A 16,219-nucleotide genomic window follows, 5' to 3' on the forward strand; every position below is an offset into this window, starting at 1 on the left:
AGTAAATCTCAGACTCTCATTATAATATGTATACGTGGTCAAATAAAGCCAAATTTCCTCCTTTTTTTTTTCTATTCTATATTTCCTTGTTTTACTATTTTCTTTTTTCTCTTATACGTTTTGTTCTTGTTTTTTAAATTTTTAATCCATTCTTAAAAATAATTACATTTCTTTTTTATTAATAGACACGATCGCTAATTCAATATTTGGGTATTTATATCAATAGATTTTAATAGTATTATCTCTTTTTTAAATAATAAACACTACATTGATTAAAATTAAATTTAAAATACTGAATTGATAATCGAAAGAAATTTAAGGAGTTAAAAGTTTTATTATACCTATTGTATATCCTTCGTATCATACACATCTAATTGTTAATATATTAGGATATTCGTTTAAATTTACAAGTTTAATTAAATAAGTATATTATTATTATTATTATTATTATTATTATTATTATTATTATTATTATTAATGTTATTATTTAATTAATCAAGTTGGAGGAGCGCGTGGATGAGATGTTACTGACTTATTTCCGTGACTCGTCGGTGTTCGATTTAAGATCGTAGTTGGAAGTCGATGAGGGTCAATCAAACAACTTTTGCTAGTCTGGCAACCAATGTTCAATGCTCCATTACACACTATAAAAGCAAATTAATCATTTTTTAAATTTAAATTTAAATAAATAGAATAATTATAGTAATTACTCCATCTTTTTAAAAATATAAGATATTTTTAATCGAATATCACCTCTCAATAAAGTAGCTATCTACTTTTCAACTAATCCTATCTTTCCATATTTATCTCCATTAAATAACCTATAATAAATATAAATTTATTATCAATCGAAATACTTAAAAAAAAAAGATAATGATTACATTTTAAAAGATTAAAAATACTTTACATTTTTAAACATTTAATTTTTTAAAAATATCTTATATTTTTAAATTAAGTCAGTATTAATTATCTAGCATGGGAGTGGGTGAGCGGGCAAGGCTTCTTTCGTTTTCAATTAAAAAAATAAAACGGGAAAGAATCGCAACCAATGAAGTGAACTTGCTAATATGTATGCCTGTGAGTCCCTAATCCTATGAAAGGGTCCATATTTGTTCTTAATATATTAAATGTCCGTTAAATTTTTACTTTTTTTTTAGTTAAACCACACTTCCTAAAATTGAAATGCCTCATCAATCACTATCTAAGTTTGTTTCATCCATCAATATTAGGAATTGAACTCTCAATGAGTTGCTAAAAAAATAACCACTCACATCAACCTAAATTAGTGAATTCTTGGTAGCGTTCACCATCTTCAGAAAAAATTAATGATAAAAGGTGATATGTGAAAGTAGAACTTTATTCACAAAAAGTTGCAAGTCAGTGTGCACAACTAAGGACGTCCATCTTGATTAGCGTCCAATCATGTTGGGTGTGGTGGGAATACTCAAACAATAAATATGCACTAGTAAATAATGAAGATTTCCATTTCCATTTTCTAGGTAAAAGAGATAATTGAATGGAAAGTGATGATATTATCAAGTAATTATTGAATGAAACATGAATATGAACTCTCATGTACTTATCATGTTTAAACAATATTTTTATTTTTATGATAAATTATCTTAAAAGGAGCACCTGCTGACTTAAATTAGTTAATTATCCAAACAATATTATTCTCTATTTATAGAGTGGAGAAAGAAATTTTTGTGATTCTATTTATAAATCATATCAATAAATTTTCATCATAAATTATTCTTTTTATGCTCCATTAAATTTTGAAAAAAATGTATTATTAAAAAAATATATATATATATAATTGAGAATTTATTATTTTTAAATATAATTAATAAATTTTAAGACTTTTTTATTTTAATAAAATGTATTGAAAGTAATATATAAATACGATAAAAAAAATTATTGCAATATCATTGATTAAGGTTGACCCTTTTAAATTAACTATGGATTAAAAAGCAGAGACCCAAAAGAGTGACGTGTTGTGGTGGAGAGCGAGATGAGATCATGAGATGGATAAAAGGAAGGAAGACAGGCTGTCCAACAAAATATCGCGGCGCAACCAAGGAGTCAGTGTTTATTGGCATAAAGCGACCGATGGTCCCTCCCTCCGTAACCATTCGGGATTACAACTCAACAACGCCATACCCTTTGTTTTTTTAAGCATTATCTTCTTTCAACTTTGCTCCTCCATCAGTTTCACCTTTATCTGTACTTCTAATCTAAAGGTCCCTTTTTTTTTAGTTAAAAATGTCAAAAAAATATAACTTTAAATTTTTAGGCTTAGCTTCGTTCACATTTTATTATTAATTTTTAAATTTTTTTAATATTTTAAGTTTTTATATTTTTATTTTTTATATTTTAAATTCCTTTAAAGTCATATATTTTGTTATGAAGAGATTTAAAACACTAAAAAATAAAAGTATAAAATTTAAAACATTAAAAAAAATGCAAAGAGCAGTTATAAAATGTGAGTAAAATGTAGAGATATAAAGTTATATTTGTTAAAAAAAATCTCTACATAAGGAACAGTACCCTTTTAAAACCCTGGAAGATTCAGATCATGTTAAAGCATTATCATATACTTAATGATCAAAATTCACATTTGCTCTGTGCTGCTGACCCAATATTCCGTCAATTGTTTCTTGGAATAATAACTTTGTTGACGCCAAGTATTTCAAAAGAGTGGAAGAATGTTATTCTCTCTTTAACCTGTGGTTACGTTGCATGATAGATTCTTTTCATCTTCTTCACATCGCTGGAACCACTGTCCCTTTTTACAGTTTTTCTCCTCTTCGATCTGCTGTGTATGAGTCTCTCTCTCTCTCTCTCTCTCTCTCTCTCTACACACACACACACACAGTCAAAAGGATGAGAGCGTGCTTTTACAGATTTGTGCATCTTCCATTGTTGGGGACTGGATTCTCTTTGGCTGCCATGGACTCTGTAACCCTAGCCGGAACCTGTAAATTGAGGTTATTCCAAAAGTAGGACCATGGTTAAGATAGCATTGAAGATAAGCAAGCATATTCCAAGCGTGATTTCCTGCCATCAACGTCCAAGAAATTTGCAACACCGACAAGCTTTTATTTTAATAACTGCTTTTACTCTCTCGGGGTTTTCCTCCCCCTACACTCTGCTGCCCAACCACTTTGCTTGACTTTGTATTTGGCTGCCTCAGTTGTATTTAAGGTTCTCTGTTCTATTTATTTATTTAATTTGAGGTTATAGTCATCTGAATTATGCTATCTATCTACAGGTTCTGTGAGTCAAGCCTCTTTATTCCCTTTGTTTACTCATCTTCATAATTTTAAAAACTAAGATGATATTTAATTGAATAATAATATTTACTTTGTTTTAATTATTTGATGTAATTAACTTTAACTAGATAAATTGATCATTTATGTTTAATAAACATATTTGACCCATCGTAATACAGTAGAACAAATCAATAGTCCATTACGGCCAACTAGAGCCTTTTTTGGTAGGCAAAAAATTAATAGATACATACGCTAAAAAAATGCTGTTTACCAAACAAATTGGGCATAAACACAGTGGGCTATCAAGGACAAACAAAAAAGTTGCTTTCTCACTAGTGACTATTCATAACAATTAACAATAGTTTAATTTGAGGTTGAGTTCAAGTCCCAAGATATACAATAGCGTAGCTAAGCATGCAAGGCATGTCTTGCTAGTGATATCTGCGATTGCAAAACCCTCTGAAAGAGAGCCCTACTTAAATAGGGATCCAAATCCAGATTAGTCTGGAGTAAATTGGACGAGTAATGAATTCAGCATATCCAAACACTATTAAAATACCGGATGCAAAAGCAAAAAAAAAAAAAGGAAAGAAAAATAGAATTTAATATCCAACACCGAAAAGTACATGAACCTTTCAATGTAAACTTTTATAAAGCAGGCTAATCACTTGTTTTGGCACCGTAGCATTTGCTAAATTAAAAATGTTGAGGAAAAGAAAAGTGCTATTCTCACTACATCGGAAAAAATGTATTTAGAATACAAATAATACATAAGACGGTGCTACGGGGTAGGCGTGGGTAAAAAGAAGGCATAGTCAACGTCCACTGTGAAAGTCGCACAACAGAACCAGAGTGTACTTCTGATGACGACATTGAAACTTGAAAGAAATGGTCACTGTCACAAACCAAAAAAAAAAAGGACTGTCTTCTTTTTTCCCAACTAGAGAAACTGTCCATTTCATCATCATCATCAACATCAAGAAAGACTGAGAATGTCAGCTTACATTCATACAGAAAAACTGGAAATACACACAGGAGGCCTGGCTAAATAAAGATCATGAATAATGGTCGATCGAGTTTAGCACATGTGTAACAGTGCAGGCTGACCAAAATCCCACTTCAGCTGCAAAAGGGAGCCGATTCTTGTACGCAGCTTGGGTCTGCGAAGCAAACATTTTAACTTTCATTCAAGACGCAGGATAAGTTTCTCAGGCCAAGTTTAGGCTATGAACTGACAGTGTGTGGTAGAACTTTATATGGATTGAGTATTTTGTTCGGATCCAGCAGATTCTTGATTGAAGCCATTAATTGCACCTGTCCAATTTGATAGTAGCTAGCTTAAATATTCTACACATCAGTCTACATTTTCAAATAGAGAAATATAGGGCGAGTCGATAATCACATACAGTTTCACGTGACTGACTATAGAAAATCTCATTAGCTTTCATTAATCCAAGGCCATGCTCTGCACTTATACTGCCATTGTGCTTCGATGTCCATTCATACACATAAGGTTCGATCTGTGATAAAATCTGCAAGTTTTAATACAGATGATCTGTTATAAAAAGATAACCATCTCAAAACCAAACAGTTATCTGGCAAACCCACGATCAAGTTACCTTATCATCACACTGGGGAGCTGAGATGTTTAAGTGCAAATTACCATCTCCCAGGTGACCATATGCTACTACATTAGCGATATTGCCTGCAATTCCAAATGGCAAAGAATAATTTTTTTGAAAGTTTATTAAGGTTCCAACATGCAAGACAGTGTTACTGCTGATCCCTGAGAACATATACAAAAGCAATGTCTCCTACATTCTGAATTCCAAACATTATGACGGGGATGTGAAATAGATCATTAAGAAGCCTGTAATAATGTGATTTCTAGGAAAATCCCACAAAAAAGCTAAGCAGTTAAAATAAGAAAGCAAACGTTGATTGATCGCTAGTCCACCAGATTTACTCAGGCCTGCATCTTACCAAGTCTAGCGCGCAATTCTTCAGGAAGATTGTACAACTTTTCAACAGGTATCGATAAATCATATTTGTAAACAGCTCCCGCTCTCATTAGTGCCTCTGGCACACCCTGACACCATTAAACCTCGTAAATATAATCCAATTTTATAATAGTATATTTAGAAAGCTAGACAGCAAAACTTCTCAAGTCATAATGAGATTACTGGATTACTTTTATCCATAGCAAACCACAGAAGGGATATATCCTTAATCATGAAGAGTATAAAGTACTCCTATCAGAAGAAGCAGAAAATAAAAAATCATCACCTCCCGTAAATGCCAAAACGATGAAGCTTGGTTTATGTCTTGGGCAAGAACACCATCAGATACCAATTCATTTTCCATAGAGTGAAGTAAAAATGCTTCAAGCTTTTGTCTGGAGATATTTAAAAAAAATGTGGCGTCAAATGTGAAGGACTTCAAAAATTCACTCATAAGTTACAAATAAAAAAAAAAATTAAGAACCATGGCAAAATATATATATATATATTTAAAAACATGTTTAATCTCAAAACAATAATAACAAGTCTTATCCCGCTAGATGGCATTAGTTATATGAATTGCACGATGCCATTAAGTTCTATCATCTTTCATCTCCAATAAATAGAGTTCTTCATTTCAATAAATGCATACCACTGTAAACTGAATTCTTTGAGGATAAGAATTTAAATAACTGTCATATTATCATGAGGTCAATCAGACCCTGCAAATATTTCCCCAATCTCTGTAGAAAACAAAAGGAGCGGCAAGGACTTTACTTGTCAAAGGATTCATCACTTCCTGTAGTCTCAATCAGAACATAAAAGTTATGCATTGACGCAGGTAATGGATTCCGTGCACCTTCCAAATGATTTAAAACCTGCTAGATTCGGGAAAATCAGCAATCAAGGAAAAGAAAATGTCAAAAGATCACGGTAGCATAAGTTGCCATAGATGGTGAACACAAGTTCAGCTAATGTAAAATGGTAACTAAACTGTGCTGTTTCAATTAAACATTTAAATGATATGCCTAAAAATCACGGTAGCATTGGAGTCAAATTGATAACATGCATCAGCAACAATAATACAACTCCAATGCATTGATGGGGGCAACTTATTCAAAATATCTCAATCATCAGTGTCAGTAATATAACATAAAATGAACATGTGCCACAATGCAAGCCTGGTATTGACACCCCCCCCCCAAAAAAAAAAGAAAAAGAAAAAAGAGTCTCAGGAAATCAAGGAAAGCTTACCAAATTCATAGATGGGCCATCTAAAAATTCAAATGCAGATAATATCTCCCCGAGTCTTCTCTTTGCTTCCTGTAGCAATTTCTGATAAACAATATAGAAATAAATGTTATAAGATGAAATGTTTCATTCTTCGAAACATAGGGGGCAAGTAAATAACAAATAAGTGATTATGATTAATTTGGAAAAGACCAAGTTTTTTTTTTTTCCCTTTTTTGATAAGAGTAAGAGAGCAACTTACACAACATATAATCATAATCATACAAGTTTCAGATAATAATTAGCTATGTAAATCATGAAGAGCTTGCAAATATATCATTACTACAACAGGTACAAGAGTAAAAACTAAACACAGAATTGACAGTGTAAATTTCAAAACCAGCTTGGTATTTGATACCGCATCAGCCCTCATCAGAAACATATTTCGCTCTATCTAATTCAAATGTACTGAGAGCGGCCATGTTGACAACAAAATAATCTTATGACCAATAAGTTCACCCTAATTAAATCATTTTTTTCCTTCAGCGCTACATATAATTATGATATTCTCTGCCTATGTGAATTTGCGGTGGCTTTCAAATCTTGTGAGTATAGTACGATTTGCTTTCTAATTGAGGTTAAGGGTCCTTCATGTTTTGTCTTTTTTAATCAAGTTTATAAAGATAATGACATGAGTAAAGTAGCAAGCATCTGTTAGGACCATAACAATTGTTTCTAGAACACTTCGCAAAAGATGAGAAAAGTTATGGAACCTTTTTAACTAAACTATGACTCATTATGCTGTAGTTTATTCATTTTAGCTATTCAATTGTCAAAAATCAAAATGTCAAGGTAGACTGTATCGTCAAGCACCGTATTTCTGTTATTGAGGGTCATTTTGTTGTTTGATTTGTGTGTCTTGTCTCAAGTGATTGTTGGGTAGTAAAGTATTTGTAATTCTATTCAGTGCCATTGAGAGTGTGGAAATAATTGACTTCCAGTTACAAGTGCAACACTCTAATTCATATACGTGCAGTGATATTGACTAGGGAGTCACTCTGGCTACAAAAACACTAAACTACACAAAACATAGATGACACGGATAACACTGACATTGAAGATAAGAACTACAGTACGAAACACTCACAATGGCAGTGAAGAGAATTACAAAATACTATACTACCCAGCAATCACTTGAGATTAGACACACAAATCAAACAACAAAATCACCTTCAATAACAGAAATACAGTACTTGACTGATGCAGTCTACCTTGACATTTTGATTTTTGACAGTTGAATAGCTAAAATGAATAAACTACCGCATAATGAGGCATACTTCAGTTAAAAAAGTCCCATAACCTTTCTCATCAACTAATCTTAGAAATTACCAAAACTAAGTGTTGCACCCCAAAAAAATAACAAGTTTCAAGGTGAGAACATTTATCATGCCTGGATGCTGATATAATCTTTACAAGCAAGAAAAGCCACATTGACGGAAGATAATTTTGGTGGTGTGAGTATGGAAACCTTGGTAACAATTCCTAGGGAACCTTCACTTCCTACACCAACCATGTGTAGAGTTAATGCAAACAGGCCAATTAACAGTTTCAAGACTTGAATTGAACATAAATTTGTGACAGCATACCTATAAATAGATGTTTCAAGTCATAGCCGGTGTTATCTTTGCGTAGCGTCTTAAGCATGTCAATTACAGTACCATTTGCCAGAACAGCTTCAAGACCTGCGTTGCAGTGAAAAACTTGCTTTAGAATAAAGTCAGCACAACAGAAAATGGACCAACAATGACTCTACATTTGCAATATATTGAGCAACAGCTCTTTGATGCTCAAACATGAAGATGGTTCAGCACCTCAGCTGAATTTCTAGAAATGACAAAATCAGTACATTCATCTAGGATTATTTTATGGTTTAGAAATGCTCCCTTACCAAGTACATTTCCATGAAGGGATCCATAGCGAACAAGGCGCAAACCACCAGCATTAGTTGAGACATTTCCACCAACCTGGCAGCTGCCTTTGGCACCTAAGTCTAGTGGCATAATAAATCTGAATGAAGAGTGCAAGCCATTTAAATACCAGTACACCAAGTCTCTATATGGTCTAATTTCAACAGGCAAAGAGTGCGGAATGAATCATCTAGAAACTTTCAAAACCTAAGTTGTGGGATTGCACCTCAAATGTTAAAAAAAGAAAAAAAAGAAAGGGAACACATTTTTTAACTTTAAATATAATTCTGTCAAGCAAAAGACCATAACAATTTGTTTCAGAATTCCTATTCAAAACTGAGGGAAAAAGTCACCAAAATATGGTAGTATTGTACATTCTTCCAAAATAAAATCATTGCTCTAAAGTTTTTTCGAGAATCAAATCCATATAGAAAACTACAGAACTGCAATAAATTTAGTCATTCCTTCGCTTTTGTTTAGAAGAATCTAACTAATCAAGTAGCTGTCATTGAGTGAGGAATTGCAACAGCAAATCTCTAGGACATTATGCTGAAGCTGATTCTGCAAATTTGAAATCTCAAGCCCATCCAAATTCACTATTTCAAAGAAAATGAAATTTGTTCTAAGCTGTCTTGCTATGTAATTCTGATTTATGATGTTGACATCTAGAAATGTCACAAGATATTTCATTACTAATCATGAGCAGCTAATCTTGACTGGAAAAAGAAAATAAAATACTAGAAAGCAAACTATAACAAGATTTCCTCTTTTAATAGTACAAAAACATCAATTAGACACAAATATATAGGGGGGGCACTTCTCTTCTATATGATAAGATAAATTGAGTGGGCATCACGAAAAATGAGAGGAGTTCAAGTGTTTCTAGACACTGAGCCTGCAACTTAATGTTCCACAAAGAAAATAAAGACAAAAAATTACAAAAAAAAAAAAAGAACCTAAAAGTTGATTTGTCATCTAATCTTGCAAATATAATAGTACTAGAAGCTTCCATAAGATATGGTTTCCTATAATAGAGAGACAGCAAACAGCAATAATAACAAGCCTTATCCCACTAGGTAGAGTTGGCTACATGGATTACACGATGTCATTGTGCTCTATCATTTACCAAGTTTTTAGGAATATTATTAACTAAGAAGTTTTGGTTAACAATTTCCATAAGTGTTCTCTTTGGCCTTCCTTTATCCCTCTTTACAGAGCTCAAAATAATCCGTTCCACTCTCCTTATCGGTGCCTCTTGCGGTCACCTTTATACATGTCAAAACTACATCAAACGATATTTTACCATTTTCACTTCAATAGATGCTATGCCCACTTTTTCTCATATATGTTTATTTTGGATTTATCTTTAGGTGTACACCTGCACATTTATCTCAATATTCTCATTTCCGCTACTCCAACTTTATGCCCCTACTGTCCCTTTAAAGCTCAACATTTACTATCATATAACATAGCCAGTTTTATTGCAATTCAATAAAAATTCCATTTAAGTTAATTAAGTACCTTTTGACTACAAATAACTCCTTTAGCCTTTCTCCAATTAAACAACCCAGTTTGTATTCTATGTGCAACATCTCCATCATGTTGAATAATAGCTTCTCAAATATCTAAATTTTTTCACTTGAGGTATAACATGATCTTCCAATTGCATTTCCAAATTAATACTGACTGATCTCTTATCAAAATTATAATACAAATATTCCATCTTACTCCTACTCAGGCAAAAACCTTTCAATTCCAATGTTCTTCTCCATAACTCAAGTTTGCAGTTAATCTCTTCCCTTATCTCCACAAAAAGAATTATATCATCCACAAAAAACATGCATTTGGGAATTATCTCTTGCATATGCTCAATCAAAACATCTATGATCATGTCAAACAAGAAAGGACTTAAAGATGATTTCTAGTGTAGTCCAATCCTATAGGAAAGCTCTTTCTTTCACTGTCAAACATTATTTGCCCCTTCATATGTATATTGTATAGCTCTATAAAGACAACTCAGACTCCTTTCTTTTCCAAGGTTTCCAATAATGGAGAGACAATCCAAACCAAAAGAAAAACAAATGAAACAAAACAAAAGGGAGAGGAAGAAGAAATTACCCTTCATTGTCCAGGAATGTTATTATATTTTCCAATATGCATCCTGCTTCACACACCAATATACCACTTACCTAAAAAACACATTGGACAAACACTTGACAATTAAGTAATATCCAATCATCCTCATGTTTAACATCGACACCATCTCCATGATTACCAAATCTTGGACCAAAATCACTATGAAAATGAAAATAAAAGCAAAATTATAGAAGAGAAAGCATGAATTCATCAATGAATAGCTCTAAACCAGAAAGATAGAACCATCTTAATATGTTATGGCACAAACACCACACAGCGAAAATGATAGCATGCTCATCAACCAGTTGACTGAAAATCCATTCAAAACCAAAGAGATAGAGACATTCATATAAACATTGAAGTGAAGGAGTTCTTAACAAAGATGCATTTTAAAGAAGGGAATGGCCTACCTTGTCAAAAGATATGATTTCTTTCATCAAACTAAGATTGATAATCACCTGCAGTGTTTCATTATAAGAGTGTTGTCAGCAGAACAGAGAATGAAGCAGGCTAAGTCTACCGTGACAAAGAGTAAATCTTGCCATGTCAGAGTTGCACTCTCGCCAGGCTAAACTTAAAAAGCAAGACAATTAAGTGACATGTAGTTGATCATTACTTCATCAAAAACAGGTACACTTCCACCCACAAGACCAGTATTTCCACCTTGAGGAACAACAGCCAGGCATCTAGAGTTGCAGTATTTTAGTATCTGAGATACCTGCAAAAGACATAATTTGAAAAAGATCAAAGGGAAGCATTTATATGGTTATAAGCTTTTTTACATTACTTAAACTCTAGAATGACAGACTAATGAAAACGATATCCAGAACCACAACAGCAACAGTTAGCCGCAATGACAAATAGAAGGCAACAACAACAACAGGAGGTTAAATGAATAAAGGAATTCCATCAGGATAACAACATGTTAAATAAACAGGTACCTCCTCGGTGCTCCGTGGCAGTAGCAGGAGTTTACTGGATCCTTTATATTTGTGCATCCAATCAGTATTGGCAGCAATAAGCCTCTCCTCGTCCTGGATGACATTTTTGTTCCCTAGTATGCTCTCAAAATATATAATATCATCATCATTTAACGCTGAAAACCGTGGGTTTCTATGAACAGATCCAGCTAATGAACCATAACATTGACGCTGAACTCCAGCCGGCATTCCGATACAAGTTTCTTCTATTTCTACGTAACCGAAAATAGGGAAAAGCCTCTGCTTTCCGCGAAAAATATTACATTGTAACTTAGCGCTGCTTCCACTGGAGAAAGCCCTGAAACCTGTGCCAAGTATAAAGAATTCTAATAAGCGTGTATGCCATGCAATAATTGGTTGGTACCGGGGTTTGGGGGAAAAAGGAAAATCAGAGACCAGAAAGGAATGGTACCGGAAACTAAAGCCAGAGTGATACATCGGCGTTCCAAGAAGAATTTAGGCGAGTGCTTGATCAATCGGAAAGTGGCTTTCCAATTCCAGTTGACCATTTTCAAGCTCGGCTACAGCAGAGTCTGTCACTCGGAGTCAGGGGTGAAGGAAGAAGATACAGCGGTGAAGTCCCCAGGCACGTTACAATCATACGATGCGCCAATTTTCACGCAATGCTCGACTAAGCGTCGTCAATCATCATCGTTTTCATTATCAACCGTTGTCATTATGTTTGTGACAATCGTTAATTTTTTCTTTTTGGAATGACTATCGTTAATAATTCAATATACCTGTTTCCATTTTTCCCCCTTCTTTTCTTTTTTCGGATTTCCGAACAAGAGGTGTAATTTCTTTCTTCACTCTTGACTATGCAGTACTAAGTGCTCTATCCGGTCCTGCAATTAGAAACTAGACAATTACTAATTGATAGAAATTAAAAATATTAGTTAAACTAATTATTTATAAAAATTATTTATGTGTTGATTTCTTTAAAAGGTAAATAGGTAAAAATACCCTCAAAGTGATTAGCCATAGACACCCAGTATTCTAAAGTGAGAAAAAAAGATAAAAATAATCATAATGTTACATGAATGGGTGCAAAAGTGATCAAACCATTAACTTTAACCTAACACCGTTAATTTTAACCGTTAAATACTAACTGTGCATGTCACGTGTTAGTCTTTGTTGACATGGACTAATAAAAAGGTAAAAATATTCATGAAATCATCAGCCAGGAGTAAAAATAATCACAACGTTATCAGAGTTGGTGCAAAGATAACAATCCATCCAATCTATTAAATGTTGACCGTTTAACTGACACCTAATTAAAAGTTGATTATTTTTTTGCTGATATGGATAAAAAAATTCCTAGATGAAATTCTTTGGAGGTAATTGGTCATTGTATGAATATCATGTGAGAAAATGTAATTTTAACTAAATATCAAATTAAATCGCTTGTTTCTTTGCAACAATAGCGAAAACCATTTGAAAATTTTAAACCTATTATGAATGCAATTGCTTAAGATTGTAACAATGTTTTTAAGTTAGATGTGCTCAGTTTTGATTTTCAATTTTGTACAACCTATCTCATTATGTTGAATATCAGGATTTATAGATAAGAAAAATAAGTAAAGAGGGAGAAAGAAAGGGGGTGAGATATATGGCGATAGAAAGAAACAATGTGACGTTGATTTCAACTGATTGGTCATTATTGCATATACTAAAGTAACATTATGAGTATTCATACGATAATCGATCAATATCCTTAAAAATTCATTTGAAAATATTTTTTGTCTACATTAATGAAAAAATAGTCAACTTCTGCTTAGATGTTAGCTAAATAATAAACATTTAAGGGGTTAGATGGATTGATACTTTTGTACTAACTCTGATAATGTTATGGGTATTTTTGCTCCTGATCTACGACTTCATGAGTATTTTTACTCTTGGCTGACGACTTCATGGATATTTTTGCCCATTTATTAATCCACGTTAACAATGACTGACACATGACATGCACAATTAACATTTAACAGTCAAAATTAATGGTGTTAGATCAAAGTTAACGGTCTAGTTACTTTTGCACCCATCCATGTAACATTATAAGTATTTTTATCATTTTCCTCACTTTAAGATACTGAGTTTTTATGGCTGACCACTTTGTGAGTATTTTTGCTCATTTATCCTTCTTTAAAATATCTAGTTTAGTTATTTGCATTGGAAACTATTCCATTGATAGAAAAAACCCCACTTAACATATGCACTCAATAGGGAAGAACAATAAATAGGCTTAAATTGCAAAATTGTTCAAAAATGATTGGGGAGAATAACATTTAACTCCCAAAAGTATCGTTTTATTTGAGAAAAGTCTCAATAAATTTTAAAATATAATGTAAGTCTTTTAAGTCCTTAATTAATATTTTTATATAATCTAATCTATTCCCAATTTTAAAATTGGGACAATGAGTTGTAAATTTAACAAGATAAAATTGCAAATTTTGGATACAAAGTTATAAATTTCTAAAAGTATTTAAATAATAATATGTTATTTTTTAAACTTAATCATCAAGATTTGTGTTCCAAGTTAAAATTGAGAAAGCAAGTTACAAATTGAAGATCATAAAATTGCAAGTTTATCTCCCAAATTTGACGTTTTTACAAATTTGCCTTCTAAATTTACAATTTTATCTTGTTGAATTTGTAATTTATTTTCCTCATTTTAATAGGGAACACAAATCTTAATGATTAATTTGAAAATAATCATGTCATTATTTGAACGCTTCCAAGAATTTGCAACCTTGTCTTCTTAGTTGCAATTTTGTTACCTTGAATTTTTAACTCATTTCTTGATTTTAATAAGAAACACAAATTGTATTGATTAAATTTAAAAAGTAACATATTATTATTTAAATACTTCTATTAATTTGCAACTATTTCTTCCATTATGTCTTATTAAATTTGCACCTCGATTTCTCAATTTTAAAATTAAGAACAAATTGTATTATATGAAAATACTAGTCAAGGGCATAAATGACTTACTTTACATTTTAAAATTTGTTAAGGTTTTAGTGAATAAAATAATCCCATTATGATTTAAGTGTCATTTGTAACATTCTAATTTAAATTATGAATTTATTGTGAAAATTGATATTTTGATTGAGGATATATAATTAGGGTTGATATTATCTTGAGGTTTGCTTGAAGTAAATATGGGTAGTTAAGGATTTAATTGAAGAAATGCATGTAGCTGAGGATTTAAGTGAAGAAACATGTATCTTAAGGATTTAAATAAGGATGTATGTTGGTTAAGGGTTATAGATGTTCATTTGTTGCTTAGGCTCTTAATTATGGTTTAAATTGGGCCTAAGATCATATACTAGGGTTATTTGGGGTTTAAAATAGCTACTAGATCAATTTGGGCCCAAATTATTGGGCTTAGGTAGAATTGTTCACCTTTATGTCATAATATTGGTCTACTACAAAAAACAGAATTAGAAGAGGGAGAGTTAAGGTTTGGTGCACAATTTTAAGGCTCTTTGTTAGGGTTTGGTAAGAGCATTGATTTCTTACTTTTTTTTAGCCTCAAATATCTAAGGTGAGCTTATTTAACCTCTTATCTACCTTCTATTCTCCTCTTTAGTCTAGTTTATAAAGAGGTTGGTGATTGGATTTCATTTTTAAGTTTGCATAGCCCTTAAATTTAAATTATAAGGGTGTTTTAAGGTTAGATGATCATCATTTAGGTTGTTTTGATGTTGATAAATGTGGCAGGATAATTATATCTAAAACCCTAGATGTTATGGGCTAACCTTAGGGATGATAAGGACACATTGCGGTTAAATAAGTGCTAAGAGAGTATAATGATGATGATTTCAAGGGTTTTCTAATGTAACATCTCAAAAATTATCTCATTAATTAATTAAGCTAATAAAAGGTAATTATATAACTTTAAGCATAATTGAATTTGGGGATGGACTTAGAGACGGCTAATAAGCCTATTAGGTTTGATTTTAGTCCATAGATGAGGGTCAAAAATGAATTAAGCCATTTGGGCTTAAATTAAAGAGAAAAAAATTAGAATTTGGCCTATTATGCTTTACGCTACAGCGTAATATCAAAAATCAAATTTAAGAGGAAACTTACATGTGCGAAAAGAGAAAGGAAAAAGAGGAGAATAAAGGGGCTTGTGATTCTCTCCATTAGGACATGATTTTGTTGGTGTTTTAGGGAGATCTAAAGCTTTTAATCACTAAAGTAAGTCTCCTTTACCATTCTTCTTCCTCTCTACACTATTTTTAAGTTAAAGTTTGTAGTTGAAGGATGATTTTCAGACCTTAAAAGCTTTGAGTTTGAATCCATTAACTTAAACGGAGTTAATAGAAATTGTTTAAGTTATCTAAGCTTAGAAATAGTGGTTTTATGTATTCATGAGAGTGGATTTTTAATTATGGATGAATTTGTGCATTAAAGTGTCATTAGTGATAACGGTTGGAATTGTTGGAAGGCACTGTTGGTGGTAGATGGGATTAATGAAGTTAGTTAGAGATAATAGGAGTTAATAAACCTAATATGATGATTAAACTCAAGAGTTGAGAGTTTTGGTGAATGAAGTGTTGAAATTTGAGAGTTGAAAGTGAGTAATTTGTGACATTAATGATTATTTTTAGGTTGTTAGATGATATATT

The 16,219-nt window shown here is 32.2% G+C and overlaps 1 protein-coding gene across 3 annotated transcripts; it reads right to left on the reverse strand.

Moving 5' to 3' along the window:
• Positions 1-3,895: 3,895 nt before the first annotated feature.
• LOC129322775 (D-2-hydroxyglutarate dehydrogenase, mitochondrial) lies at positions 3,896-12,278 on the reverse strand. 3 transcript variants are annotated; one of them, XM_054969150.1, is made up of 16 exons: positions 11,998-12,278; positions 11,547-11,890; positions 11,222-11,323; positions 11,016-11,063; positions 10,588-10,658; positions 8,451-8,569; positions 8,149-8,244; positions 7,953-8,062; positions 6,527-6,607; positions 6,050-6,153; positions 5,559-5,667; positions 5,256-5,361; positions 4,892-4,977; positions 4,679-4,792; positions 4,509-4,586; positions 3,896-4,432 (listed from the first exon to the last, which is right to left on the reverse strand). In XM_054969150.1, the coding sequence occupies exons 1-16, from the start codon at positions 12,092-12,094 to the stop codon at positions 4,328-4,330; spliced, it is 1,770 nt and encodes a 589-aa protein (XP_054825125.1). In that variant the 5' UTR covers positions 12,095-12,278; the 3' UTR covers positions 3,896-4,327. The 3 variants fall into 3 exon arrangements, with proteins under 3 accessions (XP_054825125.1, XP_054825123.1, XP_054825124.1); XM_054969148.1 differs by having other exon boundaries at positions 4,679-4,804; positions 11,998-12,276; XM_054969149.1 differs by having other exon boundaries at positions 4,679-4,804; positions 6,050-6,150; positions 11,998-12,274.
• Positions 12,279-16,219: the final 3,941 nt, after the last annotated feature.

The sequence above is a fragment of the Prosopis cineraria genome, unplaced genomic scaffold, assembly GCF_029017545.1.
Source record: "Prosopis cineraria cultivar Desert tree isolate PC_DT_omini unplaced genomic scaffold, ASM2901754v1 PC10, whole genome shotgun sequence".
NCBI lineage: Eukaryota > Viridiplantae > Streptophyta > Magnoliopsida > Fabales > Fabaceae > Prosopis > Prosopis cineraria.